Source organism: Mastomys coucha, unplaced genomic scaffold (assembly GCF_008632895.1).
Source record: "Mastomys coucha isolate ucsf_1 unplaced genomic scaffold, UCSF_Mcou_1 pScaffold20, whole genome shotgun sequence".
NCBI classification, from domain to species: Eukaryota; Metazoa; Chordata; class Mammalia; order Rodentia; family Muridae; genus Mastomys; species Mastomys coucha.
The window spans coordinates 101,595,865-101,612,374 of record NW_022196903.1 but is presented as its reverse complement, the minus strand read 5'-3'; the positions used below and the strand labels follow the sequence as shown (position 1 = coordinate 101,612,374).

At 42.4% G+C, this 16,510-nt stretch overlaps 1 protein-coding gene across 20 annotated transcripts in view; it reads right to left on the bottom strand.

Moving 5' to 3' along the window:
* Positions 1-16,510, bottom strand: part of Itpr1 (inositol 1,4,5-trisphosphate receptor type 1) — a 335,636-nt gene that overhangs the window by 185,857 nt on the left and 133,269 nt on the right. For all 20 annotated transcript variants that reach the window (XM_031382803.1, XM_031382806.1, XM_031382804.1 and 17 more), the window contains exons 6-10: positions 12,891-12,977; positions 10,450-10,608; positions 8,270-8,368; positions 6,510-6,593; positions 6,261-6,407 (exon numbers count right to left, since the gene is read on the bottom strand). In XM_031382803.1, the coding sequence (XP_031238663.1) occupies positions 6,261-6,407; positions 6,510-6,593; positions 8,270-8,368; positions 10,450-10,608; positions 12,891-12,977 (576 nt within the window). The remainder of the gene's footprint in view (positions 1-6,260; positions 6,408-6,509; positions 6,594-8,269; positions 8,369-10,449; positions 10,609-12,890; positions 12,978-16,510) is intronic.

Below are 16,510 nucleotides of genomic sequence, written 5' to 3'. Positions count from 1 at the left end.
AAAAAAAAAAAAAAAAAAGATTCTGAAATTCACCCACAAAATACAAAAGTTGATAAAAATAAAAACTCAGAGATCTTTCCGTACATATACTTGTGTGCCGCAACACGTTTGCAGAGCTGTTCTCTCACCTGTGAAAGTGAGGAGAGTCTGGGGCAATTTACCATGAAACTGCACCTTTCAGCCATGATAATACAACTGACATATGTAACTAGTGTGCTGCCGTGTACAGATGACAGCACCACAGTGAAGGAGAAAATGGGGAAGGACTATGAAGCACATCTATTTGCTAGACAGGCAGTGGTACATTTCTGTGGTCCCTCAGAATAGGTATAGCAGCCCAGTGAGACTATATCTCAGTACACGGCCTATGAGGTAAAGGGGAAGGCCAGAGCTTAGAAGGAAGAGCTATAGAGATATAATGCTGCACAGAGAGAAACTTCCAGAAGTTTGTATAAATTTTTGACTGAATATCAAACCACTAATACCTAAAGACTCAATAAGAATACTCAAAATGATTAAGGTTGCCAGAGGAATAGGGTTCAGTGACCTACCACACACACAGTCCATGCTTTGTTCACACCCATGCACATGCATGTACACATGAATGTGCCTCATATATACATACACCTGAAATTTCAATCCTCCTAGAGTTCCCACAGGGCTAGGAAAGGTTCTGACAAACCTTGGTGGAGAGATCCTGTGGGCTATGTTGGGCATTTGCCATTAATAATGGAGCCTCACCATAGACTACCCTACCTTGACCTAGTAATGCACGTGAAAATGAACCTCCACGGGACCAAACTGATTCACGGGAATGTGACTCCGACTAAGCAAAACTGCTTTCTCCTAAAAAGAACAACAAATCCTACACACCCAATAAAGTTATACTTAAGTATCTTCAAAGAATTATAAACTCCTGCGTACTGTCAAGCAATAAGGAGGTGACCCATTAACTCAGATGACATTAAATGCTCCAGCTTACGTCAAAGCTGAAAACATGACCATGTCAATATTGACACATACCCTAAAGAACTCTGGCAGGATAAGCACACACATGCACACACAAGGAACACCAAAGTCAAATTTATGAGACATTGCAAACAGGGGGACAAAGATTTCAAAACCATTGTACTCGTATTGCAAGCAGTATAAAGCAGGCATTGCTATCTATTAGAATTCTAGATGCAACAAAACGACGTTTTGGAAATGAGAGCTCCATGAAGAGACAGCACCACGACACACTGCTGGGAAGTTACAGTGTGCAACCTGGGGACTCTCCACACGTCCAACCTGAATCTACCCCCCCATGATTCTAGTCTCAAGACATGAAAATACTTGCACACAAATGTTCACAGTTGCATTCTTCATGGGAACCAAAATGTAAAAATGACCCAAAAGTTCTAAATGATAAATAAATACAGAAAAGGCTTAACTCATATAATGTAATATTACAAGGTATAAGGGAAATAAAGTACCCATGTATGCCAATATGGATGAAATCTGAAGATAGTGTCTGCAACATCTGAATGTGTGTGCCCCTTCCTTCAAATCCTATGTTGACATCTAATCCCCAAAGCTAAGGGCTCAGAGCCTTGTGGAAGGATCTACACCCTCAAGTAAGAGACCCCAGAGAGCTGCCTAATTCACTGTACTGTGTAATGACGTTTAGAATCAATTTCTAGTCTTTTGTTATAGCAGCCCAAATTACAGTGAAACACTCCCCTGTGTAAGGGAAGCCACAAACAAAGACCTGTTTACAGGGAATGTCCATAGAAGAAGTTGACTTTGCCCCAGGAGGCTGAGGTTGGATGGGGGCTGTGGTGGGGATGACGAATGACTGCTATTAGAGATAGGGTTTCCTCAGAGATGATTTTAAAAATTATATAGGGCCATTAATTGCACAGCCCCACAAATCTACTAGAAATTTCTGACTTGTATAGTTTTCAGTGTGAATAGTGACTTGCATCCCAATAAAGCTATTAACTAAAAGAAGGAAAAACATTTTTTAAATAACATAAGTTATTTCCACACAAATGAAGATTGCAGACAATTTGTTCATGGCAAACCTGAACAGCAACAAACATGAGAAGTAATTCTGAAGAATGAAATCCTCCGTGCAAACTTGGATCTCTACGAAGGAACACAGAGCTTAGGGTGTAACAGTGCAAGCAAACATGGAAGACCTGTGTGATCCTGTCTGCGTGTCTTTGAAACATAAGGAACTGCTTCTTTGGGTGCCCAGTGTTTTGGCTTCTCTGAGCCATGCCATGCAAAGGGTTGTGCTACATACAAGGGCATATATATGCTTATATGAAGATCTAAAGGCTACTGGTTAGACCATGGGAGCAAGGCATATAATAAAGTGAACTGAAATTTATGATCCATGTAGAAACAAAATATATGCCCACAACACCACAAAGAACAGAAGAGAGGAAATGACTGTACCACATTACCAACACATCATGTTAACTAAAGCTGGTGGCTATGCTAATGAGTGAGAACCTCAAGAGCTTTTCTGAAATTTTCTTTGAATCTTGATCTTATCTTTATTTTATGTGTATAAATGGTTTTGCCTGGTTGTGTATCTGTGCACTGTGTGCATGAAGTTCCCATGATGGCCAGAATCAGACTATTGATGCCCTGGGACTGGAGTTACAGACAGTTGCTATCTGCCTCGTTGGTGTTGAGAATTAAGCTTTGGTCTACAAGAGCTGCTAGTGCCCTTCTCTCTAGCACCCCTAAATCTAATGTTTTAAATCCATAAAAACACATGGTGCTGTTTTCATTCTTTTATTTTGAAGGAACAGTTAAGTTTTCAGTAAGACAGAAGACAATTTAAAGAAACACTAAACATTTTCATACGAAATTCAGGAGACACAACTAGAAAGAAACAAATAAAACACTGGCAAGAGACAGATTTTAATGAAGCAAGAAATTGACAGCTGGTTGTCCTCAGAGCAAAAAGAAAATGCCCTCAAGGGAACTTTCAAGTTACATCCCCTCGGAATGTTGTCATCTTTTATTAATCTCATCAATTTTGAATGAGGAAGGCTTGGTGAACGGCTTTTAAGGTACCGGAGTCAGACGCCCTGACTTCTGTAGGCTTACATGTTTTCTTAGCTTACAGCCCAGCAGAGTGAAAAATCTGTGTATGAAGTGCCAACTATACAAAACTATCCTGTCCACTGAAATATGGCTCAAGGGGAGCAGTTGAGCTAGGAGACGGTCTTCCCTTCCTCTATTTCCTACGTGTTCCATTTTTCCTTAATCTGCATTTTCCACTTCTCGTTTTCCTGGGAGACTGCTGCTCTTACCTGTCTCCTTCCTCTCTTACCTCCTTCCCTCCCTCACTCCCTGACTTGCTCTTCCTGTATCCTCACTCTCTTCTTGGACACTATTTTGAATGCAAAGGAAAGAATAAACACAAACTAGGCTGAGAACAAGGAGGATATGAGTGGCCAAAGACAAAGTTCTCGCTCTCCGGGAACTCCCTGAACGGAACAAGCTAAGTGCACTGACTGGTTCTAAACAGGTGTGAACTGCCAAAGAAGAAATGCTACAGACACAGAGAGGAAAATGCAAAGAACACTGGTGGAGAAGCTAACAAAAAAGATAAAAAACAAAGGGAGGAAAAGATGGGTGGATGGATGGATGGATGTCCATAGGTGGATGTCTCTTCATCATGGCCACTGCAGGAAATTACCTATGCAATGCCAGGATGAGCCTATTTCTTCATCCAGGTAAAAGAAAAGGAAGGAAAATTTTAAATGGGCAAAGTATTTGAGCAGATACTATACCAGAAAGGCCACACAAAGAAAAGTTGCGCACAAAGGAAATTAGCAGCATCACACTATCGTCATATCTAGTTCAGTGGCTGACATGGAAAAGAATGAGCGTACTGAATGCTCATGGGGAGAATTTGGACATGGAAAAGAATGAGTGCATTGAATGCTCATGGGGAGAATTTGAAAATACTGCCTCCACTTTAGAAGACAGTTGGGCAACTTCATTCTTGTTCTCAGTTTCCTTTTTGTTTTGGTTTGGGTCAGGGTACCTACAGCTAGCCTAGCTTGACCCTGAACTCATGTTAATCCTTCTTCCTTGGCTTTAAAACGTCAAAATTAGCAGCATGTCATCACACTTGGATTTGGATCACAATTTCTTATAACATTAATCCTATAGCCAATAAAGGCTTCATTTATCCCACTGTTATGCATGTGAATACATAAGCTTATGTCTAAACACAAGTATCCCTGAAGCTTTATGTATAACAGCTCCAAATTATAAACAACTCAAAAGTCATCAACAAGTGGCAAATTCACAGGCTGCGTAAGATGTGAACAATACAACGCCATGAGGCAAGACAAAGAAACAGACTGTCTGACACATACAATGTAGCTAAATGAAGACTGCCTAGGCTGAAAGCTGCGCTGTGCCATTCAAGGAAGAGGCTGGCCACCTATCCAGGAGAAAATGGGACGTACTCAGGAACATGCTAGGGGACCTCTTATGGGCTACTATTCTCGTTCTCCATCCAGGTGCTGGTTCTTAGCTGAGTGGAATGTGAAGAAACACATAATTCTGTGTTTATGATTTGGGCATTCTGCTTTATTTGCCAAGAGCAGAAGGCAGGAGAAAGGGCAATGGTAACAAGTAGAGACAGAAATGCACTGCACTCAGAGGGAGACTGTGGGGAGCTCTGCCTTCCTTCACACTCTAGGTATCCTCATAGTCAAACACTCCTATCAGCTTCTTCCTTGGTCTTGGCAAGGTCTTCCTCAGACAGAATCACTGCTTTCTGTAAGCATCATGTTGACTGTGCCAATTCTGTTACTCAAAACACCTTTCCAGACTTTTCCCAGCCTGTGAGGAACATTCCCAATGCCCTGCAGCTTTGACAGGTGCCATGTGAGGCACAAAGGTCTCCAGTGTGGTCATTTTCCCTTGCTCATCCTGTGTCACTCCAAAAGCCAGGTTACTTAGTGTTGTGCCAAGGCTGTCTCATGTTGTTTCTAGTTCCAAGCCTTTCTCTTACATGGCAGGAACTACCCTGCTTCTCTCCCTTCCAAATGCAGATCATATAAGAAACATCGGTCAGGTGCTAACTCTTTCAATCTTTGAAGTTCTTTCTTTGACAGTTTAGTACTTGTGCCTAATACCTTCTTCTCCTTACCACTTCCAGCCAGCTCTCTAATTGCCCTGCCTTCACTATCAACCCTGCCCCTTCCCCTCTTGCCTTCTCCTTTCCCACATCATGACTTTTGCTTTTGGTTTTTGACCAGTGGATTGGTGTGACCACCCACTATCATTTTGGAAATCTTAATCCTCACCCCACCAGTTCATCCTCTCTTCCTCCAGAGCACATAGAACACCTCACCTTTCACCCCAAAACTCCAGAGCACGTGGAACACCCTTCCTGGCACCCAGGCTCTCCTGCTGAGTACACCTAGCCAGATGCTTGCTGCTTTTCTTTTAGATTTATGTTTTGAGAATTTCATGCGTGAGTATTGAAATTACTTAATTTCCCTCCTCCTTCTAACTCCTCCCTTACCCCCTACTCTTCTCAAATCCATGACCTCTTCTATTTTGTCTAGTAGTAGTCGTCGTCGTAGTAACAACCTACTGAGTTAACTCAGTGTTGCTCATAAGTATAAATGCTTAGGGATAACCACTCAGGATTGGATAACCTATCAGTGGACTCATCCCTGGAGAAGACTGGTTCTCTCTCTCTCAGCAGCCACTAATTTGCCTGGAGCTCTTCACCAAGGGACGGGGTCATGTAGCATCTCCATGCCCATCCACAAAGGCCTGTCAGCTGTGGTGGTGTTTCCTCAGGTCTCATTTAGGTAACCATATGGCTGAGATTTCATGAGTGATGCTTACCCATCATATACAGGGAATATACATATACAACCAGCAAGAGAACGGAAAGAAGAGGAAGGAGGAAGGCACGAAAAAGCCATTTCTGGTGACTTGGGGAAGGAATGTGTAGCTGGTATCTTTCTCCATAAGACCACGCAACACCCATCTGATACATCACAGTGTATTCTCTGGGCTATGTCTCCTTATTTTTATGACTATCTTGGTATTATTTAGAAACACAGAAGCAGAGAGGTTTAAATCTGAACTCCATCACCCCCCATACACACACACACACACACACATACACATACATATATACACATACACATACACATACACGCACACATCCCCACTTGCTTCTCCTGCCTCACTCTCTACCTCCGTAGCCCACTGCTTACCTCCACTTCCCACAGGGCTTTGGAACTGGTGGCCGATGTGGCTGACTGTCTGCCGGTTGTCCTCAGGAAGACATGCTGTTTCTTTCTGTGCTCATCGCAGGTGAGAAACTTCTCTTGCTCAGCATGGAAGAGCCTCACCACATCACCCTGGACGTCAACACAAGATGGCAGGAAGGGGAAAATGGGTTTGAAAACAAAGCCAACCTGCTACTCTGAGAAGAGTGCCATGCCAGGAAGAATCACACTTACTCCTTTGAGAATGTCATCTTTGTTATCACTCCATTTCATGAAAAGCACTATTTTCCAGCTTGTATTACAGTTGACGGAGTTGACCTAGAAAGCAAATCAAAGTTAATTTTTCACATAGCTCCTAGAATAACTATGTCATACAGACCCAAAGTCCCTCCCTATAGCCAGGAAGGCCAGCTGGGCTTCAGTACAAACATCTTGTTATATATAGCTCAGAGAGCTATAACGTCCCCTGCATGTCCATGTGTCTGAATGCAGGGTCCCCAGCTGGCGGAGCTGTTTTGGCAGACTCTGGAACCTTTAAGAGGAGGGACCTAGCTGCAGGAAGTTGGTCTCTAGAGTAGAAGGCCTTGAGGTGGATAGCCTGGCCTGGCTTCCTGTCTCCTCTCTCTGCTTCCTGTTCTTGGAGGTATGTACAGTCTGACTGTTCAAGCTGTTCCACTCCCATCCCGGTGTCTTCCCCACCATGTCTGTTAGCCATTGTTAAAGTTAACAATAAACTTTAAATTGCTTTTTTTCAGGTACTTTGTCGAGGTGATGAGAAAAGTACATCCTGAAGAAAGAACATGAAAAGGCATGTGGGGAGGAAGGCATGTTGGGTACAAATGATTCATTTGTACCTGTAACTACGCATGCTCCCAATATGACCTGAAGCTCCAAGCCCTGGTTTCCTCCTGCCCTTTTTGGAACACTACGTCTCTTTCCTCGAAGTCTCTGGTACTATAATCACGAATGTAAAGGCCAAATGAAATAAAGTATTTATAAAACGGAACGAGATACCGAGGCCAGAATTAGTCCAGTGTATACCTTTGAAAACAACAATGGGGCTGGGCGGTGGTGGTGCATGCCTTTAATCCCAGCATTTGGGAGGCAGAGGCAGGTGGATTTCTGTGTTTGAGGCCAGCCTGGTCTACAGAGTGAGTTCCAGGACAGCCAGGGCTACAGAGAGAAACCCTGTCTCGAAAAACTAAAAAAGAAAACAACAATGGTGATCATTAACCAGCAAGAGCCCTCCAAGCACTATTTCCAGGCATGACGTCACATACTCCTAAACAGCACCCTAAGAAACTAGAGCCTCCTTTCAGACTGGGAACTGATGCAGAGAGATGGTGAGCGCCTCATCTGCAGTTCCCCAGCTCAGGGACTGCAGACTGAGATAGGAATTCACATCTTTCCTAGGCCAGAGCACACGTCCACTCCAGGAGACAGACATGCTATCCTAAGAGATTTAGGATCCTGGTCTGTAACTGCCCCGTGAGACACAGTGAGCCTGGCAGATGTACAGCTGAAAATAAGACACTGTAGCAAGGCTACACATAACCTGCAATGTAACCCCCTGAGAATTACAAGAAGACACCTTCCTTAGGGAGTCAAATTGAAAAAACTGCGCTCCTCCAGCTGGAAAAAAAAAAAAACTGGCAAAAGTAGCATTTTCAGGCTTAACCAATTAGAGAATGATTCTTCAGTGATGCAAAGTTTAGCAAGCTCACCACCCATGCATAGAACTACAAAACCTCATGCTAGCCAACTGTGGGCCTTGGGCTCTTCTCCTGAAGAACTGGCAGTATCTTGAATTACTGCTAAAGTCACATGCAGTATACACATACACAGAGACACACACACAATACAGACAGACAGACAGACAGACACACACACACACACACACACACACACACACACACACACACACACACACGGCATGCTTCTGTGGCGCAGCCCTCACCCATATCCTGGAACTTCAACTTTTCCAATGTCCTTACCTCATTGCAGCCTGGGTTATCCACCAGCTGATGGCTGCTGGCATGTAGAGGCTGGCCAGCATTGACAGGGTTCAAAACTACCTTGTCACCTATGACCACCTGGAGAGGAAGGAGCAACACAGCTTTTTAGGGGACAGGTACTGTTCCAGGGTTCTGGGAGGCCCATCACAGCACTTTTAAAGCGTGACCTGTGCAGGCACGGTTTGTGTTCTGAAAGAAGGCCGAGGCTGGACTTCAGTGCACCACTGTGGCTGGCTATATTTGATAATTCGTGAATTGGTCCAGAGCACTAAGAAAAAGGGTTTTTTGTATTCAGTTGAGATACTTGTATAAAATAAGGTCAACTCAACTTGGGGAAAAGCAAGCAAGATACTACTTGAGTTGCCTTTGTGTTTGAAAGAATAAAGCCATAGTCATGCTTCTAAAGCATTGGTCTTCAAAACTGTGACTACAACCAGAAGGAAATCTATTTTCTATATTAGATTACCATATTAAATTAACATATATATAAATAGACAGCTCTTACATTTAAGGTTTATTTGTATATTGTGTATACGTCTGAGTGCCCACTTTCTCTGTATGTACACCAAGTTCTGAAGTGAGGGCAGAAGAGGGCTTCAGATTCCCTGCAACTAAAATTATAGGCAATTGCAGACTGCTGAGCCATCTCTCCACCCCCAACAACAGATAGCTGAATACAACTAAACTGTAAATGTATCTGTTCAGTCCACGATTTAAACTAATGCCTTTAAAAGTATGAATGGATCAATCCCTACAGATGAGAAAGCTATTTTTTAAAAGATAATCATTTCTATTATACTCTCAACTAAGTCATAGATTAACAGATCAAATAACAGAAAAGGAAAGATTGACTGAAAACAAAACTTTGAACCAGATACATTGGAATGAGTGTGTATATGTGTGTGTGTGTGTGTGTGTGTGTGTGTGTGTACTGTATAATGTAAGTGTATGGTGTATGTTGTATTTGTATGTGTATGTTGTATGTGAGTATGTTTGTGGATGTACATGTGGAGGCTAGGGAAGGATGTAGAACAACCTGTATCATTCTCTACCTTATGTCCTGAGACTGGCTCTCTCAGCGCACCTCAGGTCTCCTCAGCGAGACTGACTGACTAGTGAGTTCCTAGGATTATTTGCCCATTCTGCTCTCCCAATGCTCAGGTTAAAGTCATGCACAGGCAAGCCTGGCTTTTATGTGGGCACTGGGGATTTGAACTCACATCCCCAGGCTTGCACAGCAAGCTATCTCCTCAGCCCTGCATTTGCTTTTAATGCTGGAAGTAGATGGAAAGGAAGCAAAAGAAATGTTTGTCGTCCTGTGAAGTAAAACCTGCGTATTTTGACAATGATACATCTTGGGAAAATATATGACTAAATTTTCTATAATATGGCATTACTAAAATAAATAAATCAATCAATCAGTCAGTCAATACCTAGTTTTAAGTAAAGGGTAGGTAAGTATTTCCAGAACACTCAATGCTGCTTAAGGTGCCAATTTCCTTTTCGCTTTTTTTTTTTTTAAAGCGTCTATTTTAGAACCTTAACAAGGTCAAGTACATAGCTGATAGCATTTAAACATATTCACCGTTAAGTGTGTGCCCACGTAATGACTGACTAATTTAACTTACAAATATCAGAAGTGTTCTCAGTTCCTTGATAAAGGGATTCCTGTGGCTCTGTATTGTCTAGAATCCCAGGCCAGGGGCTTTCTGCACTTGCAGGAGGTGATGGAGACATGGTCTGCCCACTGACACAGGAAGCACAGGGTGAACACACAAACCCATTCCCTACTAAGGCTGCTTCTTTTCCACTTCCCATCCTTCAGTATTTCCAAAATAGCTCAACATTTCTGTTGCACTCATGGAAATGGAATGGCAAGGGATCCTTAACCAGAATATTAATTCGGGATGGATGTTTTTGTGGTAAAATTACTGAGGTAATAGGATTTTTTTCAGAGGCCCAGTAGGAAAAACATAGCGACTGTATTTAGGTCACACTTCACTCCTCATTTCCTTGTTTCCCAAACACTAGTTTCCATGGCGATCTGATCTCTTCATATGCCTGGGGCTTTTAAGTCTAAACCTTTCCAGGTCCAGTCTCAAGCACAGTGGTGGCTGGAAGCGTGGCTTGGAGTGCTTTCCAGGGGAAGCTCCACTTACACTGTCTCCGATGGAGCGGAGCTTGTAGAACGGTTGAATGTAAAACCAGGACCCTTCATTTCCAGCCTCATCCAATGTCACCCTCATGGCGTTCTTCTCGAGCAGAGCTGGAAGCCTCTTATTCACAGTTAGGTATTTATTGCTTTTCAAATGCAGGAGCTAAAAATCCACCAAGAGAACAAGATATGAGCGGACCTGGGAACTCTCTGCCATAGCTCTCTTCGTCAAGTAAATTTTGTAACAGACATTTCCTCCCAACCACTGAGCTGCTGAGAAGCGGGAGAAACACAAAGTGTCCAATGCTGGAAACAACATGGAAAGGAACAGTGACAGAGACAGAGAAAAGGACTGGTTTTCCTTTCAGAGAAGGAAAAACTCTTTGCTTTTTTTCCCCACCAACACGGCCTTGGACAAGAGAAAGACACTGTGGAAGCCAATTATTCCATTATCTGAGGCTGCTAGAGAGGTGTGGCACCACCCTGTGGATAGAGGCTACGGGACTGTAGTCTAACTAGGCACTGATACCAGTGGGGAATGAAAGGGAGTTTTGTCACTACACATGAGTCTGATTTAAAAGGCAGTTCTGTCAGGGGACTGTCTTTCCCTGTGAAGGATACCCTGAGCATCCACGTTCACTGGACTGTGCCAAGCACTTCATTCTTCACTCTAGGTCGCTGATTACATGAAGCATGAAGGAGGGAAGATCCAGATGGAAAAGAGTGTCTAATAATCTGGACCAGTAAGCATTACCAAGGTCTCCCATGTTGATGGGGAAAAGAGAAACACAAACTCAAGACTTCTCAGTCCCTAGAGGGGGAAGGCCAGCTGTGACTCCATCGCTGCTGCCACATCTCCCGTTCACACGACAACACAAGAGCAACCTTAGAAGGCCAACGAATCTACTGATAGGGCTGCTGAGAGGGGAAGAACAACCTATATAATTTGTGAACTCAAGATAAACAGGAGACAATAACGTCCTCCCAGGCTCTTGAGGCAACTTGGTGAATGGCCTCTGATCATCCACACCCTGGCTCACCTTCCCACAGGTAAGTTCCAAAGCCTGAGACCAGAAATAAAACCGAGCTCACTAAAACCCATCCTAAAAGCAGATACCTCATCCACTGGGTTGGCATGTCTTTCTTGAAACCTCACCGGACTGGAATGTATTGGCTGTCAGTATTCTCTATGTACTTTTGAAATCCTCAGCTGCAGCCACTTCTCCAGTCTCACCAACTGAGTATCTCGTACTCTGAGCTCCAGAGTACTGGGCCTTGCTTGATAACAGGATGAAACCTTAAAAGGACACATGGGATTGATAACCTAATATTCCAATAGCTTTTGAGAGCTATGAATAAGGCCTAACCTAAGTAAGCATTTAATCAGAAAGCATTAGCCAGGAAGAGTGGCCCCCGTACCTACAATTTTAGCACTCAGGAGGCCAAAGCAGGAAGAAGACCCAAGGCTAGCCTGGGCTCTACAGTAAGAGCAAGGCAAGTCTGGGCAACTTAGTTAACTTTTACACACCCTACTTAAAAAAAAAAAAAAAATCACAGAAAGTTATTTTTACCCATTTTTAGTAGGGTTTTTTTTCCCCCATATTTATGGTTAGTACTCTTCTACTCCCAACAGCAATAAAAACAGGAAGAAATGCATTCCTAACTAGTAGCTTTCAAGGTTAGCAGTGCCTTCTGGAAAAGACCCGTGGAAGCTTTGTGTGGACGATGGGATCTCTGCAGCAGGTTCAAGAAGACAACAGGTGAAGCAAACACCTCTACAGTATGACAGTTGGGAAACACTGTTGATTAATGAAAAATTATTTAAAAGGATATATATCGTTAAAATTTTGTGAAGGTACCTGGGCCTTTACAAGCCCTATAGCCTCAATGCTTATCGAGTAGAGGTAAAATGATCAAGAGTTGAGAGTCAACTCAGCCACATGGTGAGCATAAGGCCAGTTTGGGCTACATGAAACCTTGTACACACACACACACACACACACACACACACACACACACACACACACTGTGTTTGCACATAACTGTTTTTATTTTCACTGGCAAACAGCTCCTAAACCAAAGCTAAAATGTACAGAGCATTCAGTTTTCACCAAACATGAGAATTCCCTAACACTGTAAGTGATGTGAAACCATAACAAGCAGTGTCCTCTTCAGTCATCAAGTTGGCCATCTAAACCATCTGCATGCAAGTGATCAGCAACAGGCTGAGAAAGGAAATGCTTACACCAGGCATGACCCCATAGCATGGCCAAGTGATATAATAAGAAACACAAAGAGGTTGTGTTTTGTTGTTTTGGTTTTTTATAAAGTAGCTGCCATTGCCAAAGAATGGAACCCATATCACGAGTTTGCTTGCTCAGGTTTTTTATTTTTTTCTTTCTTTCTCATGTGTCAGCTCCAAAAGAAAAGAGCAGCTGCGCCTACCTGGATCACGTTGCCATATTGGATGACGGTCCCCAGCAATTTCCTGTTTTCTGTCTCATTCTGCTTCTTTTCCAAGTCTGCAGCATGCTGTAACGTTAACAAGGAAGACCGGTCATAAGGAGCAAATAGTTCCATTCCTCTGCAGCCACCACAGTGATCCGAATCACACAGCAAGTGCAGCCCTGAGTCCAGCCTAAGACTCTACAAAATGAGCCAAGGTCTTGCGACGCTCATCTAACTCAGCTTAGCTTATGTACTTGGACTCAGCTTTCAGGGCTTTGGGGGCTTCATTAATATGAGCATAGAAGTTATGGGCACCCGCTTATAAGAAACTAGTCAAGAGCACACACACACACACAAACACACACACACACACACACACACACACACACACACACACACACACAAGCAAGGCCAGAAAGGGTTCTGCATTCCTCTTGTGATTTGCAAATGTTCTTTAAAGCTTTGGAATAAAACTGAATTGAAAAGCCAGTCTTGGGCAGCATGTGGTTTGGAGAACTTTAGTTTATTATGAAACATCTGTGAGCTTGTTTCCTTATTTGTAAAACCAGGATAAAAATGATACTCAAACCTCATATAAATCACCCTGCATAGTGGCTACTGATTGGACCATATGTGACCTGTTATTTACTAGTGTCAAAAATTCATCATAATTTATTTAATTTTCATTTAGTTCCTTAAAAGAAAGACGATAACCCCATTTTAAAACAAGAAACATAATAATTACTATATATTTACTAAATGACAGAGGTAATCCTCAAAAATGCATTTGGCTGCCGGGTGGTGGTGGCACACATCTTTAATCCCAGCACTTGGGAGGCAGAGGCAGGCGGATTTCTGAGTTTGAGGCCAGCCTGGTCAACAGAGTGAATTCCAGGACAGCCAGGGCTATAAAGAGAAACCCTGTCTCGAAAAAACAAAACAAAACAAAACAAAAATATGCATTTGGCTTAAACTCCAAATATGTACAGGTGACGAGTAAGGCTAAAGGGCATTACCAGTCAAGCCTGGCACACTCAGAAAGGTGGCACAGCCAAATAGAAGGCCCTAGAAGAGGGTGTTGGGGCCAACATCATGAAAAGACGTCTCTTATTCTTTTGTCCAAGCCGTATTTAAAAAGCTATCTTATTTATCAAAGCATGCCAACAGAAAACTACTAGCATTATAGACAACAAGCAGACGTATTATTCAAGCCCATTACCCATCCTTAAAATGGATCAAAGAAACAAGACAGGAAAGAAATTACCTACAGAACCTGATGGAAGGTAACAACCCAATGACCAATAATGTAGGGAGGCTTCAAAAGCGGTTCTTTGCCATATTTGCTCTCTAGAGAGTCACCCCTTCTCTTCAGGCAAGATGCTACCAGATGCCAATGGGTTCCCTTTCTCAGGTAACATACCTTCATTTTCATAGGACCTTTGGGGACATCATGTTAAGAGTCCCTACACTGAAACTTTATCATCTAACCAGGTCACTATATGTTAGTAAAACTCCATGGACCTAACAAAGTATTAACAAACTACCATAAATATGACAGAAGATGGATGATATATATAAGCATTCAATAATTTTTCATTTTAATTAACTTTTTATTTAATTATTTAGTTCTAGGGATAAAACCCAGGGCCTCAAACATGCTTTTACCTCTGAGTTACCTCATGTCCAGTCTTTCAATAAAATAATTGTGGTGGCTTGGATAGGAATGACTCCCATAGGTTCAAAGATTTAAAAGCTTGGACATTCAGGAGCGGCACTACTAGACAGGATTAGGAGGTGTGGCCTTCATAGAGTAGCTGTGGCCTAGTTTAAGTAAGTTTGTCTCTGAGGAAATGGGCTTTAGGTTTTCAAGGGTCCAAGCCAGGCTCACTCTGTCTGTCTGTCTCTATCTCTCTGTCTCTCTGTCTCTGTCTCTCTCTGTCTCTCTCTCCTGCAATCCATATTTAAAACTTCTCCAGTACAATGTCTTCTTGTGTGCCACCATGTTTCCTGAAATGATATTTGACTAAACCTATGAACTCTAAGTAAGCCCCAGCTAACTTATTTTATAAGAGTTGCTGTGGGCATGGCATCTCTTCAAAGACTAAGACTTCATGTGACTAAGACAAAATTATTCAATCTCTATGATTAGAGACAAGATTCTAAAACTAAGAAACGTCTTGAAGATAATTTTGAAACAAGACTTAGGTGGGCTGGGCCAAAATCTTAACCATTCCTTCAAGTTCATGGTCTTCCCTAGCTCTACCTGTGGTACATGTGATTTAGAAAGGCAAGATTTGGAGAATATTACAGGAAGCAATCCTAATTCACAAGCATGACAATGTGCAGAAAGATAATGACCTGCCTGTCAGGGGAATCCCTGCAAGGTAACTGTGTGTGTACCAGTGCTAACAGAGAGAGATCCATTCAGCCATTTCTCTCCTTCTTGTTTTGAATTATATTCCAGTCTTCTACTCTCACTAATACAAAGAGAAAGGCACAGAACTCCAGTCATATCCAGAGCTACTGTCTTGCAGACACTACAGCAGTACTCAGTATCCATGACCTCTGTACAAAAGGTCTCTCATTCTTTTGTCTGAGCTGTATTTAAAAAGCTAACATATATATCACAGTATGCCAGTCTTACCCCTCCTCACCCTTGTTCTCCCAATATCTACCCTGTATCCATACACCCTAGAGCTCTCTCTAGCCCCCATGGGTAGTTTCCCAAACAAACACTAGTCTAAATTCATTTGGAATCAGAGTTCACACTTCACAAAGTGACTTGTTCTTTGTACTAAGCTGTTCTCAGCTTATAATGAGTAGAAATTCAAGAGGTAAAAATATCAAAGGGAGAAAAAAAATCAATGAATTTAGAAAAATGAAATAACATTAAAAAAAGAAAGAAAGAAAGCAAATACAGCTTTTCTATGGCCAAAACATCCCACTGGTTAGGCTCATGCTTCCAGAATTCTTGAGTAGTACCTCTTAGCCTCACATGATTTTAAGATGGAAATTTCTCATGAACCTTTTCTTAGTCCCAAGAAATTCCAAAAGCCTCAGTTAAGACCTAAGAGCCTAAAAATATGAAGTCCCTTGCTGGCTGGTCTTATGTCAACTTGACACACAAACTAGAGTTATCTGAAAGGAGGAAACCTCTATTGAGAACATGACTCCATAAGATCCAGCTGTAAGGCATGGAGAGAGCTCAGTCCATTGTGGGTGGTTCCATCCCTGGGCTGGAGGTCCTGGGTTCTGTAAGAAAGCAGGCTCAAAGAGCCAGTGGAGCAAGCGAGTAAGCAGCACCCATTCATGGCTTCTGCATCAGCTCCTGCCTCCAGGTTCTTACCTTGCTTGAGTTCCTATCCTGACTTCCTCTGGTGGTGAACAGCAATATAAACCCATATTCTGTGAGCCAAATAAAGTCATTCCTCCCTGAGCTCCTGTGGTAGCAGTATTTCATCACAGTAATAGAAACCCTAACTAAGACAGTTCCTACCTTAGCTGAATTGGTACAAATCAGTGTCAAACTGGTCATTCAAAAGATACTATTTTTTTTTAACTTTTATTACATTATGATGAGAAAAGTTACATGATTTCAATTTGTCTGAATTTGTTAA